The 21,375-nt window shown below is 45.5% G+C and overlaps 1 protein-coding gene across 2 annotated transcripts in view; it reads right to left on the reverse strand.

The window, feature by feature from the left end:
• Positions 1-8,648: 8,648 nt before the first annotated feature.
• LOC106568176 (palmitoyltransferase ZDHHC8B) overlaps positions 8,649-21,375 on the reverse strand; it is a 33,766-nt gene continuing 21,039 nt past the window's right edge. The window contains exons 2-10 of one of the 2 annotated variants that reach the window (XM_014138276.2): positions 18,654-18,775; positions 13,441-13,598; positions 11,766-11,938; positions 11,486-11,588; positions 11,251-11,342; positions 11,014-11,146; positions 10,770-10,884; positions 10,362-10,480; positions 8,649-10,218 (exon numbers count right to left, since the gene is read on the reverse strand). In XM_014138276.2, the coding sequence (XP_013993751.1) occupies positions 9,115-10,218; positions 10,362-10,480; positions 10,770-10,884; positions 11,014-11,146; positions 11,251-11,342; positions 11,486-11,588; positions 11,766-11,938; positions 13,441-13,598; positions 18,654-18,775 (2,119 nt within the window). In that variant the 3' untranslated portion in view covers positions 8,649-9,114. Of the gene's footprint in view, positions 10,219-10,361; positions 10,481-10,769; positions 10,885-11,013; positions 11,147-11,250; positions 11,343-11,452; positions 11,589-11,765; positions 11,939-13,440; positions 13,599-18,653; positions 18,776-21,375 lie in introns of both variants that reach the window. The other variant, XM_014138275.2, reaches the window with a different exon arrangement.

The raw sequence follows: 21,375 nt of genomic DNA on the forward strand, positions 1-21,375 counted from the left end.
TCTTCGAGTTACTACCGACACAGTTTGAAGTACAGCAGTACCTGCCAATCAGAATAATACACAAAAAAGGCCAACAAAGCACCAATGGGATGTTAAAGTTCTACTGTACAGATGTAGGATTTTCATTTGAGCCAGTTTGCTACAGCAGGAAAATGATCCTTCAGCAACATAAAATGTTAAGTATTATGTGGATAATAATGGACATTTTAGCAGGGGTTGATACATTTTTCATAAGGTAAAATCAAATTAAAAAAATGATAATGTCAGAAGCCTTTTTAAACCTCAAATACACTACATATCATGACACCAGGCGAGACCCAAATGCAGACACAGGAGGCAGATGATTGGAGTTTAAGATGTTTAATAAATCCAAAGGGGATAGGCAAGAGAATTGTCATGGACAGGCAAAAGGTTATAACCAGATCAGAATCCAGGAGATACAGAGTGACAGGCAGGCTTGAGGTCAGGGCAGGCAGAATGGTCAGGCAGGCGGGTACAGAGCCCAGAACAGGCAAGGGTCAAAACCAGGAGGACTAGAAAAAGGAGAAAAGGCAAAGCAGGAAAACGTGAAAAACTGCTGGTAGGCTTGGACATACAAGGTGACATACAAGGAAACACAGGGATAAATATTCTGCGGAAAAAATGCGACACCTGTAGGGGGTGGAGACTATAACGAGGACAGTTGAAACAGATCAGGGTGTGACACTACAAGTTTTACATTTCCTGCATTGCAGGAACGTTCTCCTGCAACAGGGTGATCAAATTAAGATCCTATATCTGTATAATAGCTAATACATGAGATATAAGTCTCCTTGAATTGTGATAAATAATGGATGTAAACCAGGGCCCCCCAGAGACCTGAACTACCCAGAGTGTTGTGATTTATACTGATCCTTCCTGTCAAGTGTCACCACAGGAAACCCTTCATCATAAGCAACCCAGGGAGAAAATTAAACGCATCAGCGCCACGGTAATCTGAACCTGGCAATCAGCAAGGCACTGATGAACCTGATCGATGGGGCATATCAATTAGGAGGAGGGTGTGTGTGTGTGGTGCGCCTCTGAAATAACTTTATCACCATTGGTCACCCAAACATAACCATAACATGGTGTAAGATGGTGTGCTACTCTGACACCAGAATCTGCTTCACTTCACACACTCAACAAACCACAAACCCTCTTTTTCAAAGCAGCCTTCCTCATTAGCATATTACCCCAGGCTACAGAAACAGAGACGAGAGAGAGGGGGGGGGGGGGGTTTAATAGTATCAAAACTACATCAAAACCAGAAGCTCAGAGATCTGTAACTGGGCCAATGCAAAAAACACACGTGAACAGAAAACTAAGATTAATATTTGATCAACAGATTTTAAAGCTAGACTTCAGACAGTTGATGTGTCAATCATGATTCCTGCAAGCTTGGTGAAGATCAAAACAGCTCATTCACACTGGTGATTAGACACAGTAGGGTTGTAGTGAGCACCAGCTCATAATCAGGGGGGATTCAGAGGGAAACAAAGAGAAGAAGAAGAAAATGAAAGGATGAACCAAAGTTTGAAGAACAGTAGAATTTTACATACAACAATTGATAGGTAAAATGAAGGGGGGAAAACAGAGGAGACCAGGAGCTGTTGTCATGTGATGTTCTAGCCTTAAGAAGAGATGAATGGTCATGAATAGTGCATTGGTTGGGACTCCCAGACACATGCATCTACAAAACGCATGTTCTGTGAAGCCACACGGTTCTGTGATAAAAGGAATGAGAAAAAAGACTGCTGCCAACTGCAGAACTGCAGAAGATTGCAGCAGGGATAGTCTACTGTTAAAAAAGGCTGTTCATCCCACTTTCTTTTGTATTATGAGCTCCTGACCCTGTGTAACCGCTTGATGATGTTGTCAGTACTTCTCAGTGCAGTCCTACAGTTCTGGAATACTGCCTCAATCTCTCTGTGGCTATGGCAACCATCACTGGCAGTCAGAGAAATATCACAGCATCAGAATTCTAGTGTAAAACACAATCTCAGAGGAATTACAGTACCTCAATACTGAAGGCTTAATTTGTTTAGGATATACAATACATACTTTTCTGAAATCCTTAGTTGAGCTCAGCAAGTCGACAATCAAAAGGGTAGAACCTATAGGTTATACCCACTCAAATCCTCTTGTGGATTTTTTCTATATTCTACTCACAGATAAGTCCACTAGGGGGCCCCATTTTGTTGATTTGAGCTGGATTCATACACCTTGTGTCAAAGGGAGAGCCAGGTGGAGCCGAGCTCCAGCACCTTACGGGTCCAAAGACAAATGCAGGATAAAAAGTAAGATAAACCAAAGTTAGGGTTAGGGTTGGAGTTGTGGTTGAGGCTAGAGTTAGGGTTGAACTGGAATGTGGATATAAAGCAAGAGTTAGGGTTCTGGTTGAGGCTAGAGTTGAACTGGGATGTGGACATGAAGCTAGCGTAGGGTTGAACTGGGATGTGGACATGAAGCTAGGGTTAGGGTTGAACTGGGATGTGGACATGAAGCTAGGGTTAGGGTTCTGGTTGAACTGGGATGTGAACATGAAGCTAGCGTTAGGGTTGAACTGGGATGTGGACATGAAGCTAGTATTAGGGTTGAACTGGGATGTGGACATGAAGCTAGTATTAGGGTTGAACTGGGATGTTGACATGAAGCTAGGATTAGGGTTGAACTGGGATGTGGACATGAAGCTAGGGTTAGGGTTAGGTTTTAACTGGGATGTGGACATGAAGCTAGGATTAGGGTTCTGGTTGAACTGGGATGTGAACATGAAGCTAGGATTAGGGTTCTGGTTGAACTGGGATGTGGACATGAAGCTAGGGTTAGGGTTCTGGTTGAACTGGGATGTGGACATGAAGCTAGGTTTAGGGTTAGGTTTGAACTGGGATGTGGACATGAATCTAGGGTTAGGGTTCTGGTTGAACTGGGATGTGGACATGAAGCTAGGGTTAGGGTTCTGGTTGAACTGGGATGTGGACATGAAGCTAGGATTAGGGTTGAACTGGGATGTGGACATGAAGCTAGGTTTAGGGTTAGGTTTGAACTGGGATGTGGACATGAAGCTAGGATTAGGGTTGAACTGGGATGTGGACATGAAGCTAGGGTTAGGGTTAGGTTTGAACTGGGATGTGGACATGAAGCTAGGTTTAGGGTTGAACTGGGATGTGGACATGAATCTAGGGTTAGGGTTCTGGTTGAACTGGGATGTTGACATGAAGCTAGGATTAGGGTTCTGGTTGAACTGGGATGTGAACATGAAGCTAGGTTTAGGGTTGAACTGGGATGTGGATATAAAGCTAGGGTTAGTGTTCTGCTTGAACTGGGATGTGGACATGAAGCTAGGATACGGGTTGAATTGGGATGTGGACATGAAGCCAGGTTTAGGGTTGAACTGGGATGTGGACATGAAGCTAGGGTTAGGGTTGAACTGGGATGTGGATATGAAGCTAGGTTTAGGGTTGAACTGGGATGTGGATACGAAGCTAGGGTTAGGGTTGAACTGGGATGTAGACATGAAGCTAGCGTAGGGTTGAACTGGGATGTGGACATGAAGTTAGGGTTAGGGTTGAACTGGGATGTGGACATGAAGCTAGCGTAGGGTTGAACTGGGATGAGGACATGAAGTTAGGGTTAGGGTTGAACTGGGATGTGGACATGAAGCTAGCGTAGGGTTGAACTGGGATGTGGACATGAAGTTAGGGTTGAACTGGGATGTGGACATGAAGTTAGGGTTAGGGTTGAACTGGGATGTGGACATGAAGTTAGGGTTAGGGTTGAACTGGGATGTGGACATGAAGCTAGCGTAGGGTTGAACTGGGATGTGGACATGAAGTTAGGGTTAGGGTTGAACTGGGATGTGGACATGAAGTTAGGGTTAGGAATTAACTGGGATATGGACATGAAGCTAGGATTAGGTTTGAACTGGGATGTTTACATGAAGCCTGGGTTAGGGTTAGGAATTAACTGGGATGTGTACATGAAGCTAGGATTAGGTTTGAACTGGGATGTGTACATGAAGCCTGGGTTAGGGTTAGGAATTAACTGGGATGTGTACATGAAGCCTGGGTTAGGGTTAGGAATTAACTGGGATGTGGACATGAAGCCTGGGTTGGGGTTAGGAATTAACTGGGATGTAGACATGAAGCCTGGGTTAGGGTTAGGAATTAACTGGGATGTGGACATGAAGCCTGGGTTAGGGTTAGGAATTAACTGGGATGTGGACATGAAGCCTGGGTTAGGGTTAGGAATTAACTGGGATGTGGACATGAAGCCTGGGTTAGGGTTAGGAATTAACTGGGATGTGGACATGAAGCCTGGTTTAGGGTTGAACTGGGATGTGGACATGAAGTTAGGGTTAGGTTTGAACTGGGATGTGGACATGAAGCCTGGGTTAGGGTTAGGAATTAACTGGGATGTGTACATGAAGCCTGGGTTAGGGTTAGGAATTAACTGGGATGTGGACATGAAGCTAGCGTTAGGGTTGAACTGGGATGTGGACATGAAGCCTGGGTTAGGGTTAGGAATTTACTGGGATGTGTACATGAAGCCTGGGTTAGGGTTAGGAATTAACTGGGATGTGGACATGAAGCTAGCGTTAGGGTTGAACTGGGATGTGGACATGAAGCCTGGGTTAGGGTTAGGAATTAACTGGGATGTGTACATGAAGCCTGGGTTAGGGTTAGGAATTAACTGGGATGTGGACATGAAGCCTGGGTTAGGGTTAGGAATTAACTGGGATGTGTACATGAAGCCTGGGTTAGGGTTAGGAATTAACTGGGATGTGGACATGAAGCCTGGGTAAGGGTTAGGAATTAACTGGGATGTGGACATGAAGCCTGGGTTAGGGTTAGGAATTAACTGGGATGTGGACATGAAGCCTGAGTTAGGGTTAGGAATTAACTGGGATGTGTACATGAAGCCTGGGTTAGGGTTAGGAATTAACTGGGATGTGTACATGAAGCCTGGGTTAGGGTTAGGAATTAACTGGGATGTGTACATGAAGCCTGGGTTAGGGTTAGGAATTAACTGGGATGTGGACATGAAGCCTGGGTTAGGGTTGAACTGGGATGTGGACATGAAGTTAGGGTTAGGTTTGAACTGGGATGTGGACATGAAGCCTGGGTTAGGGTTAGGAATTAACTGGGATGTGTACATGAAGCCTGGGTTAGGGTTAGGAATTAACTGGGATGTGGACATGAAGCTAGCGTTAGGGTTGAACTGGGATGTGGACATGAAGCCTGGGTTAGGGTTAGGAATTAACTGGGATGTGTACATGAAGCCTGGGTTAGGGTTAGGAATTAACTGGGATGTGGACATGAAGCTAGCGTTAGGGTTGAACTTTGATGTGGACATGAAGCCTGGGTTAGGGTTAGGAATTAACTGGGATGTGTACATGAAGCCTGGGTTAGGGTTAGGAATTAACTGGGATGTGGACATGAAGCCTGGGTTAGGGTTAGGAATTAACTGGGATGTGGACATGACGCCTGGGTTAGGGTTAGGAATTAACTGGGATGTGGACATGAAGCCTGAGTTAGGGTTAGGAATTAACTGGGATGTGTACATGAAGCCTGGGTTAGGGTTAGGAATTAACTGGGATGTGTACATGAAGCCTGGGTTAGGGTTAGGAATTAACTGGGATCTGGACATGAAGCCTGGGTTAGGGTTAGGAATTAACTGGGATGTGGACATGAAGCCTGGGTTAGGGTTAGGAATTAACTGGGATGTGGACATGAAGCTAGCGTTAGGGTTGAACTGGGATGTGGACATGAAGCCTGGGTTAGGGTTAGGAATTAACTGGGATAAGGACATGAAGCCTGGGTTAGGGTTAGGAATTAACTGGGATGTTTACATGAAGCCTGGGTTAGGGTTAGGAATTAACTGGGATGTGGACATGAAGCCTGGGTTAGGGTTAGGAATTAACTGGGATGTGGACATGAAGCCTGGGTTAGGGTTAGGAATTAACTGGGATGTGTACATGAAGCCTGGGTTAGGGTTAGGAATTAACTGGGATGTGGACATGAAGCCTGGGTTAGGGTTAGGAATTAACTGGGATGTTTACATGAAGCCTGGGTTAGGGTTAGGAATTAACTGGGATGTGTACATGAAGCCTGGGTTAGGGTTAGGAATTAACTGGGATGTGTACATGAAGCCTGGGTTAGGGTTAGGAATTAACTGGGATGTGGACATGAAGCCTGGGTTAGGGTTAGGAATTAACTGGGATGTTTACATGAAGCCTGGGTTAGGGTTAGGAATTAACTGGGATAAGGACATGAAGCCTGGGTTAGGGTTAGGAATTAACTGGGATGTTTACATGAAGCCTGGGTTAGGGTTAGGAATTAACTGGGATGTGGACATGAAGCCTGGGTTAGGGTTAGGAATTAACTGGGATGTGGACATGAAGCCTGGGTTAGGGTTAGGAATTAACTGGGATGTGGACATGAAGCCTGGGTTAGGGTTAGGAATTAACTGGGATGTTTACATGAAGCCTGGGTTAGGGTTAGGAATTAACTGGGATGTGGACATGAAGCCTGGGTTAGGGTTAGGAATTAACTGGGATGTGGACATGAAGCTAGCGTTAGGGTTGAACTGGGATGTTTACATGAAGCCTGGGTTAGGGTTAGGAATTAACTGGGATGTGGACATGAAGCTGGTGGAAAAAACAACAACTAATACAAAAAAAGGAACAAAACAGTCACTTTTTTATTTGTCAAAACAACTACAAAATATTAGTAAAGCATGACTTCAACAGACGCAAAATAATAGAATGTCTCATCATCACATGACATTATTTCTCAAAAGCATTATCAAAACACATATACCAAAACACATATACCAAAACACATACAGTACCAGTCAAATGTTTGGACACACCTACTCATTCAAGGGTTTTTCGTTATTTTGACTATTTTCTACATTGTAGAATAATAGTGAAGACATCAACATTATGAATTAACACATATGGAATCATGTAGTAACCAAAAAGGTGTTAAACAAATCAGAATATATTTTATATTTGAGATTCTTCAAAGTAGCCACCCTTTGCCTTGATGACAGCATTGCACACTCTTGGCATTCTCTCAACCAGCATCATGAGGAATGCTTTTCCAGCAGTCTTGAGGAGTTCCCACATATGCTGAGCACTTGTTGGCTGCTTTGCCTTCACTCTGTGGTCCAACTCATCCCAAACCATTTCAACTGGATTGAGGTTGGGTGATTGTGGAGGCCAGGTCATCTGATGCAGCATTCCATCACTCTCCTTATTGGTAAAATAGTCCTGACTCATTGCCCTGTTGAAAAACAAATGATAGTCCCACTAAGCGCAAACCAGATGGGATGACGTACCACTGCAGAATGCTGTGGTAGCCATGCTGGTTAAATGTGCCTTGAATTCTAAATAAATCACAGTCACCAGAAAAGCACCCCCACACCATCACAACTCCTCCTCCATGCTTCACGGTGGGAACCTCACATGCGGAGATCCTCCGTTCACCTACTCTGAATCTCACAAAGACACTACGGTTGGAACCAAAAAGCTCACATTTTGACTCATCAGACCAAATTAGACGGATTTCTACCGGTCTAATGTCCATTGCTCAGGTTTCTTGGCCCAAGCAAGTCTCTTCTTATTATTGGTGTCCTTTAGTAGTGGTTTCTTTGCAGCAATTCAACCATGAAGGCCTAATTCACGCAGTCTCCTCTGAACAGTTGATGTTGAGATGTGTCTGTTACTTGAACTCTGTGAAGCATTAATTTGGGCTGCAATCTGAGGTGCAGTTAACTCTAATGAATTTATCCTCTACAGCAGAGGTAACTCTGGGTCTTCCTTTCCTGTGGCGGTCCTCATGAGAGCCAGTTGTGATGGTTTTCGTAAGGTGAAGGAGATCCAGGTGCAGCGTGGTGAGTGCTCATGTTCAAATATTTATTTTAGCACAGAACACTAAATCAAAACAATAAACAACGGAAAACGACCGTCACGTTCTGCAGGCTATACTAAGCAGTACAAAAACAAGATCCCACACTGAAGGAGGAAAAAAGGGCTGCCTAAGTATGATTCCCAATCAGAGACAACGATAGACAGCTGCCTCTGATTGGAAACCATACTCAGCCAAAACAAAGAAATACAATGACATAGAATGCCCACCCCATATCACACCCTGACCTAACCAAACAGAGAAAAACGTCTCTCTCAGGTCAGGGCGTGACAATAGCGCTTGATGGTTTTTGCGACTGAACTTTCAAAGTTCTTGAAATGTTCCGGATTGACTGACCTTCATGTCTTAAAGTAATGATGGACTGTCATTTCTCTTTGCTTATTTGAGCTGTTCTTGCCATAATATGGACTTGGTATTTTACCAAATATCTTCCGTATACCACCCCTACCTTGTCACAACACAACTGATTGGCTCAAACACATTATGAAGGAAAGAAATTCCACAAATTAACTTTTAACAAGGCACAACTGTTAATTGAAATGCATTACAGGTGACTACCTCATGAAGCTGGTTGAGAGAATGCCAGGAGTGTGCATAGCTCTCATAAAGGCAAAGGGTGGCTACTTTGAAGAATCTCAAATATAAAATATATTTGTTTAACACTTTTTTGGTTACTACATGATTGCATATATGTTATTTCATAGTTTCGATGTCTTCAATAGTATTCTACAATGTAGAAAATAGTCAAAATAAAGAAAAACCCTTGAATGAGTAGGTGTGTCCAAACTTTTGACTGGTACTGTATATCAACAATCAAAGATAAGTATTCTGTACATTTCCTCTGTTCTAGTTGAGCTTATTGGTTCCTTTGACTACATGAGGCACAACTGTCTGCCAATTGGCCACTGTCCTGAGAATCAGATATCTGCATATGGTGTTGGTTAACACTCAGTCTTTATTCAAAACACACCCTTGTCTAACAAGATGACCAAGTATAAATATCTGTACAAAATTATTCCCATAACTGCATTTTGATGTCCTCTCGACTCCCACACCCTCCCACACACTTACACCGTGCTGGGAAGTTGTGGCTATACAGGCTAACACTGCAGAGTGGTGTGGCTGACTGGCTGCATACACCCTCAGGAAGACTTAATGTTTCCTATTTGGAGAAAGCCAGGGGTGCTGAGTCCTTGCCCTCCATGGCGCATATGAGTGAGGGGCGTTTTGGGGGGACGTATGGGGCAGAGGAAGAGGAGGGGGTGTGGGGCAGGGTGGAGGAGGAGGGTGAGGGCTTGGCCTGCCTGTCTGGGGGGAGGTAAGATGGGGAGGGGGAACGACCCTTACTCTGTAGGCTACTGCTGCTCTGCAGGGGGGAGCTGGAAGTCCTGGGGGCTCGGGTCAGAGAGGATGATGAGGCGCTGGAGAGGGGCGACCTCGTACCTCCGTACCCTAAAATACCAGTGCTCATCATGAACTCCCTAGAGCCGTATGAGGGCGGGGTGGGGGCGCGGGAACCTGGGGGGCGCATGCTGTCTGCAGGGAGGCTGCGTCTGCTGGGGATGTCGTAGACCCCCATGTCTGGGCAGCCATACAGGGCCTGGGACCTGGCCTGCATCCGCAGCATCCTGTCCTTCGCCTCCATCTCCCGCCGCTCCTTGATGGAGGCCATAATGGTCTTGGAGAGGTTATCGTAGCGGACCGGAGAGGCCTCCCGATGGATCAAGGTCTGTGGGGAGAGGTCCCTGTGCATCAGGGCCTGAGGGGTGAGGTCCCGTAGAGAGGGGTCCCTGGGTAAGGTGTCCCTTGTCTGGGGAGATTGTCTGCTGACCCCCATGAACACGGGGCTGTAGGCATGTGAAGGGGACCCCTGCAGCACATTGCCATCAGGGCCCAGGGTCAAAAAGTGGGGGTGGTAGTGAAGTGGCGGTCCCCCTCGCTGGGGCAGGTAGTTAGGGTCACCTGGGTTCACCAGGTTGCTGTAGGAGATGCTGCTGTGGCTGGACAGGGGGTTGTGAGGGGGGAACCTGCCTGGAGACGCCTGGTGGGAGATCAGACCCTCTGAGTGCAAGGCCGGCAGCTTGTTTCCATGTCCATAGGCGTGTTTATGGGTGAGGAAGCGGGAGTTAAGTGTAAGAGAGTTTAGCTGGTGCGGAGCGGACATGGGACCCGACTGGAAGGCTAGCTGCTGGTCCACTCTGGCCAGGATGGGTTCTGATGACAAGTAATGACCTCTGCTGCTGCCCCCCTGTTGCTCTGGTGCCACCTAGACACAACCACAACATATAACAGACCGTCAGAGAGCTCTCAAACCACAAAACACAACCATGATCTGTGAAAACGGCTCCAAACACAGTCCAAGAAATGCACAGTGTATCTGATGTCATTATTGCGAATGATATGACTGACCTGTTGGACAGATAAGGGGGGTGTTGGCTTGGTGGGGGACTGCGGTGCTGGCCTGAGCTGCTGCAGGATCTGCCCAGGGGGAGAGATCAATGGTTTGGGATGAAGACTACTCTCTGGAACTGAAACACAGAGGAAGGAGGATTAATATTCACCAAAATGTGAAATAAATGACCATCATATCTAGTGGTACTGAACTAGTTCAGAGAGAGACAGTAATGTATGTGGAATCTAACACAAGCCTTTCATGGTACATGGAATAATGTCACCACCATGATGGAGTGTTGAGAGCAGTGGATGACCGTTTGAGGGGTTTCTGGACTGTTTCAAGTTTCTTCATGATCATTTCCTCAAGTCATCTATAATACAGGTACTGTATGCTTGGTTGTTAGATTAGTAACGTGACCCTACCCTCTAGGGTTGCTAGGTGGCTCTTCAGCAGGTTGGGATCTGGTTTGGGGTGCAGCGAGGGTGGGGTGTTCAGACGTTTAATATCTGGCTCGTCCATACCGTCAGCGGACGGGCGCTGAGAGCGGAAGAGAAGGAAATATAGTTAATTATATCTGATCTGCTGATGAAGTCTAATAACGATGCTGTGTGTGTGTGTGAATAGGGGATCTTCCCTACTGAGGGTATTTGGAGTGGACAGACTTACTTTACTTTGGAGATCATGACACTGGACGCCGTTATCCCTGACCCTAATAATTGGGATCTGTCTGTCAGTCTCTGGTCTCAGGAAAGGAGGCATGATGCGAACTGTTGATTTCCTAATGGGCCTCGCTGTATACCTGGTATGGTCCAAGCAAATAGATGAGTTAATGAGCTCCAATTTAGGGGCCTTTACAATATATTATACTGTACATGTTTACATTAAACGTGAAATGTTTCTTACTTTGGAGAGATGGGACTACATATGAGATACTCCAAGTTGCCACAGCAACCTTGAGTGAAAGGGTTGAGCCCTCCTTGAAACTTCCCAGTAACCTGTGAAAAAGTAACCAACAATTTCATAATTAAAGTGAGGACTCAACCTAGAGTCACCCCATTATATAGTACAGAAACCTTTTATCTAGTCATTTAAAAGCATGAGTTACATGGAATGAAGTACAGCCCAAGGTTTGTTTGACCTGTTCGTTGGTGGTTCTGCCCCTAGACACCAGATAGAGGTGGAACCCTGTGAGGCCCAGGACAGGAATGAAGAACAGGCCTGATACACTCATCACCACCAAGCTGGACACAGCAGTAAAGGAGACTCAACAGCTCTCTTTAGGAAGCTTTACAAATGAATGACCATGATCATACTGCACATACTGTATGAACACACACACACACACACACACACACACACACACACACACACACACACACACACACACACACACACAGAGTGTGTGTAAGTAAGGATACGTGACAGTACAGTGCAGCTTCCACAGGTCTTCCTGATGGTGTAGAATGTAGAGCAGGCCACCGGAGAACACGCCCACCATGTGCATCGTGAGTGACAGCAGAAACAGGAAGAAGTAGCGGTAGTTCCGCCTCCCGATACAGTTGTTCACCCAAGGACAGTGGTGGTCAAAGTCCTGCATGCGATTATCACACAATGGAATACAACATTAGATAAAACATTCAATCCCTCTGAGAATTATGACAACATATTGTAGCAGCCTACTTTACATGACTCTGTCCAACATTGTGTATCCATGCTACAAACAGTATTCTGGAGTGGTCTAGCTAGCCACTTACACATGGTATTGATAATGATTGGACAATGAAAAAACATTACCATCAGAAGTCAAATATCATACAAATGTTGATATGCACTTAGCTGTCTTAATAAACCTCAGTGTACACACACAGATTGTCCCAACCCTTTTTAAATATCTCTCTCCGCTCCAGGGACAATAAAGGATTGGTGGAAAGGGATTAACCTGATTAATGTGATCCCTCTCTCTCTCACCCCTCCCCCTCTATCCCTCCATCATTCTCTCTCCCCCATCCACCATTACCCTACAGCCACACACACTATTGACCCTACTCAGACCCACCCTCCCCCTCAACAACTACAGCACACCCTCCCTCCCTCCCCTCCCTCCACCCTCCCTCATCACCCTCTCCTCCACCCCTCCCTACCCTTCTCCCCCAACCTTCCTCCCCACCACCCCTTCCTCCCCCTCTCCTCCACCCCTTCTTCCCCCTCTCCACCACCTCTTCCTCCCCCTCTCCTCCACCCCTCCCTACCCTTCTCCCCCAACCTTCCTCCCCACCACCCCTTCCTCCCCCTCCACCCCTTCTTCCCCCTCTCCACCACCTCTTCCTCCCCCTCTCCTCCACCCCTTCCTCCCCCTCTCCTCCACCCCTTCTTCCCCCTCTCCACCACCCCTTCCTCCCCTTCCTCCCCACCACCCCTTCCATCCCCTCCCCACCACCCCTTCCCTACCACCCCTCCCTCCCCCTCTGCACCACCCCTTCTTCCCCCTCTGCACCACCCCTTCCTACCCCTCCCCACCACCCCTTCCATCCCCTCCCCACCACCTCTTCCTCCCCCTCTCCACCACCCCGTCCTCCCCTTTCCTCCCTACCACCCCTTCCTCCCTCTCCCTACCACCCCTTCCTCCCTCTCCCTACCACCCCCTCTCCACCACCCCTTCCATCCCTTCCCCACCACCCCTTCCTCCCTCTCCCTACCACCCCTTCCTCCCCCTCTCCTCCACCCCTTCTTCCCCCTCTCCACCACCCCTTCCTCCCCCTCTCCTCCACCCCTTCTTCCCCCTCTCCTCCACCCCTTCTTCCCCCTCTCCACCACCCCTTCCTTCCCTTCCTCCCCACCACCCCTTCCTCCCCCTCCCCACCACCCCTTCCATCCCCTCCCCACCACCTCTTCTTCCCCCTCTGCACCACCCTTTCCTCCCCCTCCCCACCACGCCTTCCTCCCTCTCCCTACCACCCCGTCCTCCCCCTCTCCACCACCCCTTGCTTGTTCCGTCTCCCTTTCCTCCCTCTCTCCCTTTATCGCTTTCTAACCCTCTCTCCCTTTCTCCTCCTTCCCTCTCCCTCTCTCACCTCACTCTCTCCTCCCTCTCACCTCTACACAGTGGTCACAGACACTGCAGTGGGAGCATCGTGGAGGTCTGTAGAAGTGGCAAGAGGCACACCACTTCAGCCTGACCTGGACACCCTTCACGTCCACATTCTTGTAGAGCGGAGCGCGGAGGTCATCGTCCTTGTCCTCGTCCTCATTAGCTAAAACACAAACACAGCTCAACATGAACTACAGATCAATGGCACAACACTGGGAGTGGGGTAACACTAGACATACACTACCATTCAAAAGTTTGGGGTCACATAGAAATGTTCTTGTTTTTCAAAGAAAAGCACATTTTCTGTCCATTAAAATAACATCAAATTGATCAGAAATACATTGTAGACATTGTTAATTTTGTAAATGACTATTGTAGCTGGAAACTGATCATTTTTTTATGGAATATCTACATAGGCGTACAGAGGCCCATTATCAGCAACCATCAATCCTGTGTTCCAATGGCATGTCGTGTTAGCTAATCCAAGTTTATCATTTTAAAAGGCTCATTGATCATTAGAAAACCCTTTTGCAATTATGTTAGCACAGCTGAAAACTGTTGTTCTGATTAAAGAAGCAATAAAACTGTCCCTCTTTAGACTAGTTGAGTATCTGGAGCATCAGCATTTCTCGGGTTCGATTACAGACTCAAAATGGCCAGAGAGGGGGAAGAAGTACATTAGAGTGTCTAGTTTGAGAAACAGACGCCTCATATGTCCTCAACTGGCAGATTAATTAAATAGTATCCGCAAAACACCAGTCTCAAGGTCAACAGTGAAAAAGCAATATCTCAGACTTGCCAATTAAAATAAAAGATTAAGATGGGAAAAAGAACACAGACACTGGACAGAGGAACTCTGCCTACAAGGCCAGCATTCCGGAGTCGCCTCTTCACTGTTGACGTTGAGACTGGTGTTTTGCAGGTACTAATTAATGAATCCTGCCAGTTGAGGCCTTGTGAGGCATCTGTTTCTCAAACTAGACACTCTAATGTATTTGTCCTCTTGCTCAGTTGTGCAACGGGGCCTCCCACTCCCCTTTCTATTCTGGTTAGAGACAGTTTGCGCTGTTCTGTGAAGGGAGTAGTAAACAGCGTTGTACAAGATCTTCTGTTCCTTGGCAATTTCTTAAATGGAATAGCCTTAATTTCTCAGAACAAGAATAGACTGACGAGTTTCAGAAGAAAGGGCTTTGTTTCTGGCCATTTTGAGCCTGTAATCGAACCCACAAATGCTTATTTTATTTTTTATTTCACCTTTATTTAACCAGGTAGGCTAGTTGAGAACAAGTTCTCATTTGCAACTGCAACCTGGCCAAGATAAAGCATAGCAATTCGACACATACAACAACACAGAGTTACACATGGAATAAACAAAACATACAGTCAATAATACAGTAGAACAAAAGAAAACAAAAAGTCTATATACATTGAGTGCAAATGAGGTAATATAAGGGAGTTAAGGCAATAAATAGGCCATGGTGGCGAAGTAATTACAATATAGCAATTAAAAACTGGAATGGTAGATGTGCAGAAGATGAATGTGCAAGTAGAGATACTGGGGTGCAAAGGAGCAAGATAAATAAATAAATACAGTATGGGGATGAGGTAGGTAGATAGATGGGCTGTTTACAGATGGGCTATGTACAGGTGCAGTGATCTGTGAGCTGCTTTGACAGCTGGTGCTTAAAGCTAGTGAGGGAGATATGAGTCTCCAGCTTCATAGATTTTTGCAGTTCGTTCCAGTCATTGGCAGCAGAGAACTGGAAAGAAAGACGACCAAAGGAGGAATTGGCTTTGGGGGTGACCAGTGAGATATACCTGCTGGAGCGTGTGCTACGAGTGGGTGCTGCTATGGTGACCAGTGAGCTGAGATAAGGCGGGGCTTTACCTAGCAGAGACTTGTAGATAACCTGTAGCCAGTGGGTTTGGCGATGAGTATGAAGCGAGGGCCAACCAACGAGAGCGTACAGGTCGCAGTGGTGGGTAGTGAATGGGGCTTTGGTGACAAAACGGACGGCACTGTGATAGACTGCATCCAATTTGTTGAGTAGAGTGTTGGAGGCTATTTTATAGATGACATTACCGAAGTCGAGGATCGGTAGGATGGTCAGTTTTGCGAGTGTATGTTTGGCAGCATGAGCGAAGGATGCTTTGTTGCGAAATAGGAAGCCGATTCTAGATTTTATTTTGGATTGGAGATGCTTAATGTGAGTCTGGAAGGAAAGTTTAGAGTCGAACCAGACACCTAGGTATTTGTAGTTGTCCACATATTCTAAGTCAGAGCCGTCCAGAGTAGTGATGCTGGACGGGCGAGCAGGTGCGGGCAGTGATCGATTGAATAGCATGCATTTAGTTTTACTTGCGTTTAAGAGCAGTTGGAGGCCAAACAAGGAGAGTTGTATGGCATTGAAGCTCGTCTAGAGGTTAGTTAACACAGTGTCCAAAGAGGGGCCAGAAGTATACAGAATGGTGTCATCTGCGTAGAGGTGGATCAGAGAATCACCAGCAGCAAGAGCGACATCATTGATGTATACAGAGAAGAGAGTCGGCCCGAGAATTGAACCCTGTGGCACCCCCATAGAGACTGCCAGAGGTCCGGACAACAGGCCCTCCGATTTGACACACTGAACTCTATCAGAGAAGAAGTTGGTAAACCAGGCGAGGCAATCATTTGAGAAACAAAGGCTGTCGAGTCTGCCAATAAGAATGTGGTGATTAACAGAGTTGAAAGCCTTGGCCAGGTCGATGAATACGGCTGCACAGTAATGTCTCTTATCGATGGCGGTTATGATGTCATTTGGGACCTTGAGTGTGGCTGAGGTGCACCCATGACCAGCTCTGAAACCAGATTGCATAGCGGAGAAGGTACGGTGGGATTCGAAATGGTCGGTAATCTGTTTGTTAACTTGGCTTTCGAAGACCTTAGAAAGACAGGGTAGGATAGATATAGGTCTGTAGAAATTTGGGTCTAGAGTGTCACCCCCTTTGAAGAGGGGGATGACTGCGGCAGCTTTCCAATCTTTGGGAATCTCAGACGATACGAAAGAGAGGTTGAACAGGCTAGTAATAGGGGTTGCAAAGATTTCGGCAGATAATTTTAGAAAGAGAGGGTCCAGATTGTCTAACCCGGCTAATTTGTAGGGGTCCAGATTTTGCAGCTCTTTCAGAACATCAGCTATCGGGATTTGGGTGAAGGAGAAATGGTGGGGGCTTTGGCGGGTTGCTGTGGAGGGTGCCGGGCAGTTGACCGGGGTAGGGGTAGCCAGGTGGAAAGCATGGCCAGCCGTAGAGAAATGCTTATTGAAATTCTCAATTATAGAGGATTTATCGGTGGTAGCAGTGTTTCCTAGCTTCAGAGCAGTGGGCAGCTGGGAGGAGGTGCTCTTATTCTCCATGGACTTTACAGTGTCCCAGAACTCTTTTGAGTTAGTACTACAGGATGCAAATTTCTGTTTGAAAAAGCTAGCCTTAGCTTTCCTAACTGCCTGTGTATATTTGTTCCTAACTTCCCTGAAAAGTTGCATATCACGGGGGCTATTCGATGCTAATGCAGAACGCCAAAGGATTTTTTGTGCTGGTCAAGGGCAGACAGGTCTGGAGTGAACCAAGGACTATATCTATTCCTAGTTCAATTTTTTTTTAATGGGGCATGCTTATTTAAGATGGTGAGGAAGGCACTTTTAAAGAATAGCCAGGCATCATCTACTAATGGGATGAGGTCAATGTCATTCCAGGATACCCTGGCAAGGTCGATTAGAAAGGCCTGCTCGCATAAGTGTTTTAGGGAGCGTTTGACAGTGATGAGGGGTGTTCGTTTGGTCGCAGACCCATTACGGATGCAGGAAATGAGGCAGTGATCGCTGAGATCTTGATTGACAACAGCAGAGGTGTATTTGGAGGGCGAGTTAGTTAGGATGATATCTATGAGGGTGCCTGTGTTTATGGATTTGGGGTTGTACCTGGTAGGTTCATTGATAATTTGTGTGAGATTGAGGGCATCAAGCTTAGATTGTAGGATGGCCGGGGTGTTAAGCATGTCCCAGTTTAGGTCACCTAGTAGCACGAGCTCAGAAGATAGATGGGGGCAATCAATTCACATATGGTGTCGAGAGTACAGCTGGGGGCAGAGGGAGGTCTATAGCAAGCGGCAACAGTGAGAGACATGTTTCTGGAAAGGTGCATTTTTAGAAGTAGAAGATCGAATTGTTTGGGTACAGACTTGGATAGTAATACAGAACTCTGCTGGCTATCTTTGGAATAGATTGCAACACCTTTGGCAGTTCTATCTTGGCGGAAAATGTTATAGTTAGCGATGGAGATTTCAGGGTTTTTGGTGGTTTTCCTAAGCCAGAATTCAGACACAGCTAAAACATCCGGGTTGGCAGAGTGTGCTAAAGCAGTGAGTAAAACAATATTAGGGAGTAGGCTTCTAATGTTAACATGCATGAAACCAAGGCTTTTACAGTTACAGAAGTCAACAAATGAGAGCACCTGGGGAGTGGGAGTGGAGCTAGGCACTGCAGGACCTGGATTAACCTCTACATCCACAGAGGAACAGAGGAGAAGTAGGATAAGGGTACTGCTAAAGGCTATTCGAACTGGCCGTCTAGCACGTTCGGAACAGAGAGTAAAAGGAGCAGGTTTCTGGGCACGATAGCATAGATTCAAGGCATGATGCTCCAGATACTCAACTTGTCTAAAGAGGGCCAGTTTTATTGCTTCTTTAATCAGAACAACAGTTTTCGGCTGTGTTAACATAATTGCAAAAGGGTTTTCTAATGATGAATTAGCCTTTTAAAATGATAAACTTGGATTAGCTAACACAACATGCCATTGGAACACAGGAGTGATGGTTGCTGATAATGGGCCTCGGTACGCCTATGTAGATATTCCATAAAGAATCTTCCGTTTCCAGCTACAATAGTCATTTACAACATTAATAATGTCTACACTGTATTTCTGATCAATATGATGTTATTTTAACGGACAGAAAATGTGCTTTCCTTTCAACAACAAGGACATTTCTATGTGACCCTAAACTTTTGAACGGTAGTGTACATCTGGCGTAGCTTATCATTCTATTCAAGAATAAATCCAATGCACTAGCTAGTATGTTATAACTAGTAGACAATAATTCAATACATTTGAACAACTACATGCCCACCAACTGTAATGTACAGTACTGAATAGATTTGTGCATAGTATAGTAGTTATTCACCCATGGGGAGAACGCCTGCATCCATAAAGGTTGCCATGGTGAAGTTGGCCAAGACAAGGAAGAACAGGATGGCACTGCATGGTGGTACGTAGATTGACACAGTCACTGCCAGCCACGGGCACCTGGAACAGAGACAAGATGCAGTTCAGTGGACTCACAATACACACACATTACACTCACAGTATACACACATTACACTCACAGTAAACACACATTACACTCACAGTACACACACATTACACTCACTGTACACTCACAGTATACACACATTACACTCACAGTATACCCACATTACACTCACAGTATACCCACATTACACTCACAGTATACACACAGCACACACCCAGTAATATACCTAGGTTGAATGTGTTCAAAGGGGCATAAATCTATAGCTCTCTGGCTCAGTGTAAGAATCAATCAACAGTCATTATCATAAATATTTGGTTGCCTCAGCAGGAAAATGTAATTGAATAAATGTGTATTGTTTTACTGTCCAAAACATACAACAGTTTCTGAACTCGGCAATGCCAAATTCAGTCTGATGTCGAACTTCATGGCGTTTGCACTGCCATAAAGCAAATATGTTTAAAACTAGAGAATTAGATTTGCTGAGAGGATTCCATGATTATATATCTATAGTGTGAGATTAAATAGAGGCTCTGTACATTAATCAGGGTTCCTGAAGGAGACACAGATAAAAGGCACAGTGAATTACAGTATAATGATTACATTTCAGCATGACTAACCTATGCATTATTTGCATTTTAAGACTGAATGTATTGTACAGTGGAATTGAGTTCAAAGCCATGCTGCTGTAAAGATTTTATCTTCACTTGAAAAACGTTGGGCCTCTTACATTATCACAACTGGTATTATCATCTCCTTCCTGTGGGTATTTTATTTTTAGGGACAATAACAACAGCAGTAGTGTGGTATGCCATTGAAGTGCAGACTGTGTATTAATGACCATGACTGTAACAGTGACAGGACCGTGATCAGTGTGAAAACAGAAACTGGACAGCTCCTCCACCCCACATGACCCAAAGCTGAAAATGTCAAGGGTCAGGATGTGACGAGGGCAGAACATGTACAATGCATTCGGAAAATATTCAGACCCCTTCCCTTTTTCCAGATTTTGTTACATTAAATCCTTATTCTAAAATTGATTAAATAGTTTTCACCCCTCATCAATCTACACACAATACTCCATAATGACAAAGCAAAAACAGGTTTTTAGACATTTTTGCAAATTTATAAAAATAAATATCACAATTACATAAGTATTCAGACCCTTTACTCAGTACTTTGTTGAAGCAACTTTGACAGCGATTACAGCCTCGAGTCTTATTGGGTATGACTCTGTACTTTGTTCCATTCATCTTTCCCTCAATCCGGACTAGTCTTCCAGTCTCTGCTGCTGAAAAACATCCCCACAGCATGATGCTGCCACCACCATGCTTCACTATAGGGATGATATTGGCCAGGTGATGAGTAATGCCTGGTTTCCTCCAGACGTGATGCTTGACATTCACATTACAGAGTTCAATCTTGGTTTCATCAGAGCAGAGTCTTGTTTCTCATGGTCTGAGAGTCCTTTAGGTGCCTTTTGGCAAACTCCAAATGGGCTGTCATGTGCCTTTTTCTGAGGATTGGTTTCCGTCTGGCCACTCTACCATAAAGGCCTGATTGATGGAGTGCTGCAGAAATGGTTGTCCTTCTGGAAGGTTCTCCCATCTCCAAAGAGGAACTCTGGAGCTCTCTCAGAGTGATCATCGGGTTCTTGGCCCTTGCTCAGTTTGGCCGGTCAGCCAGCTCTAGGAAGAGTCTTGCTGGGTCCAAACTTTTTCCATTTAAGAACGATGGCGGCCACTGTGTTCTTCGACCTCCTGGCCGGATTTTTGCTCTGACATGCACTATCAACTGTGGGACCTTATATAGACAGGTGTGTGCCTTTCCAAATCATGTCCAATCAATGGAATTTACCACAGGTGGACTCCAATCAAGTTGTAGAAAGATCTCAAGGATGATCAATGGAAACAGGATGCACCTGAGCTCAATTTCGAGTCTCATAGCAAATATATTTGCAAACATTTCTAAAAACCCAACCCCTACAGAACAGCCCCAGTTAGGATGAGAGTGTGGGGGAAGGGTGGTTACCCCGGAAGGAATGCCTGGTAATTCAATGCCAGCTGCAATCCCAATAATCCCAGGATTAGGGACTCTGGATTACAGACCACTCTGCCAGCCCACAATGGTGGCATCCTCGCATCAGACGCCAAACACACAGAACCTGCTGTCAGCGGTCAGCAGCACACATCAGCCCACACAGCCCAAAAGACCCCATTCCATGCATATAGAATAAAATAAACCATACATACTCCATCAGCTATACAGCTGCAACAGACAAGCCTGCCTTTAAAGACAAACAGCCTTCAAATGCAAGTACAGTATAGTTATGTACTGGAAAAACAGCTGTGTCTGAAGATCTGTCAGAGTAATGCTCCTCTATAAGGATTTACTTAAAGGCCCAACGCAGCAGTTTTTATCTCAATATCAAATTATCTCTGGGTAGCAACTAAGTACCTTACTGTAATTGTTTTCAATTAAAATAGTCAAAAATTTTAAAAAGTTTAAAAAAATTTAAAAAAAGAGCCTTTTAGCAAAGAGAAATTTCTCAAGCAAGAATTTAGCTAGGACTGTCTAGGAGTGGTCTGAGTGGGTA

Source organism: Salmo salar, chromosome ssa13 (assembly GCF_905237065.1).
Source record: "Salmo salar chromosome ssa13, Ssal_v3.1, whole genome shotgun sequence".
Lineage (NCBI taxonomy): Eukaryota > Metazoa > Chordata > Actinopteri > Salmoniformes > Salmonidae > Salmo > Salmo salar.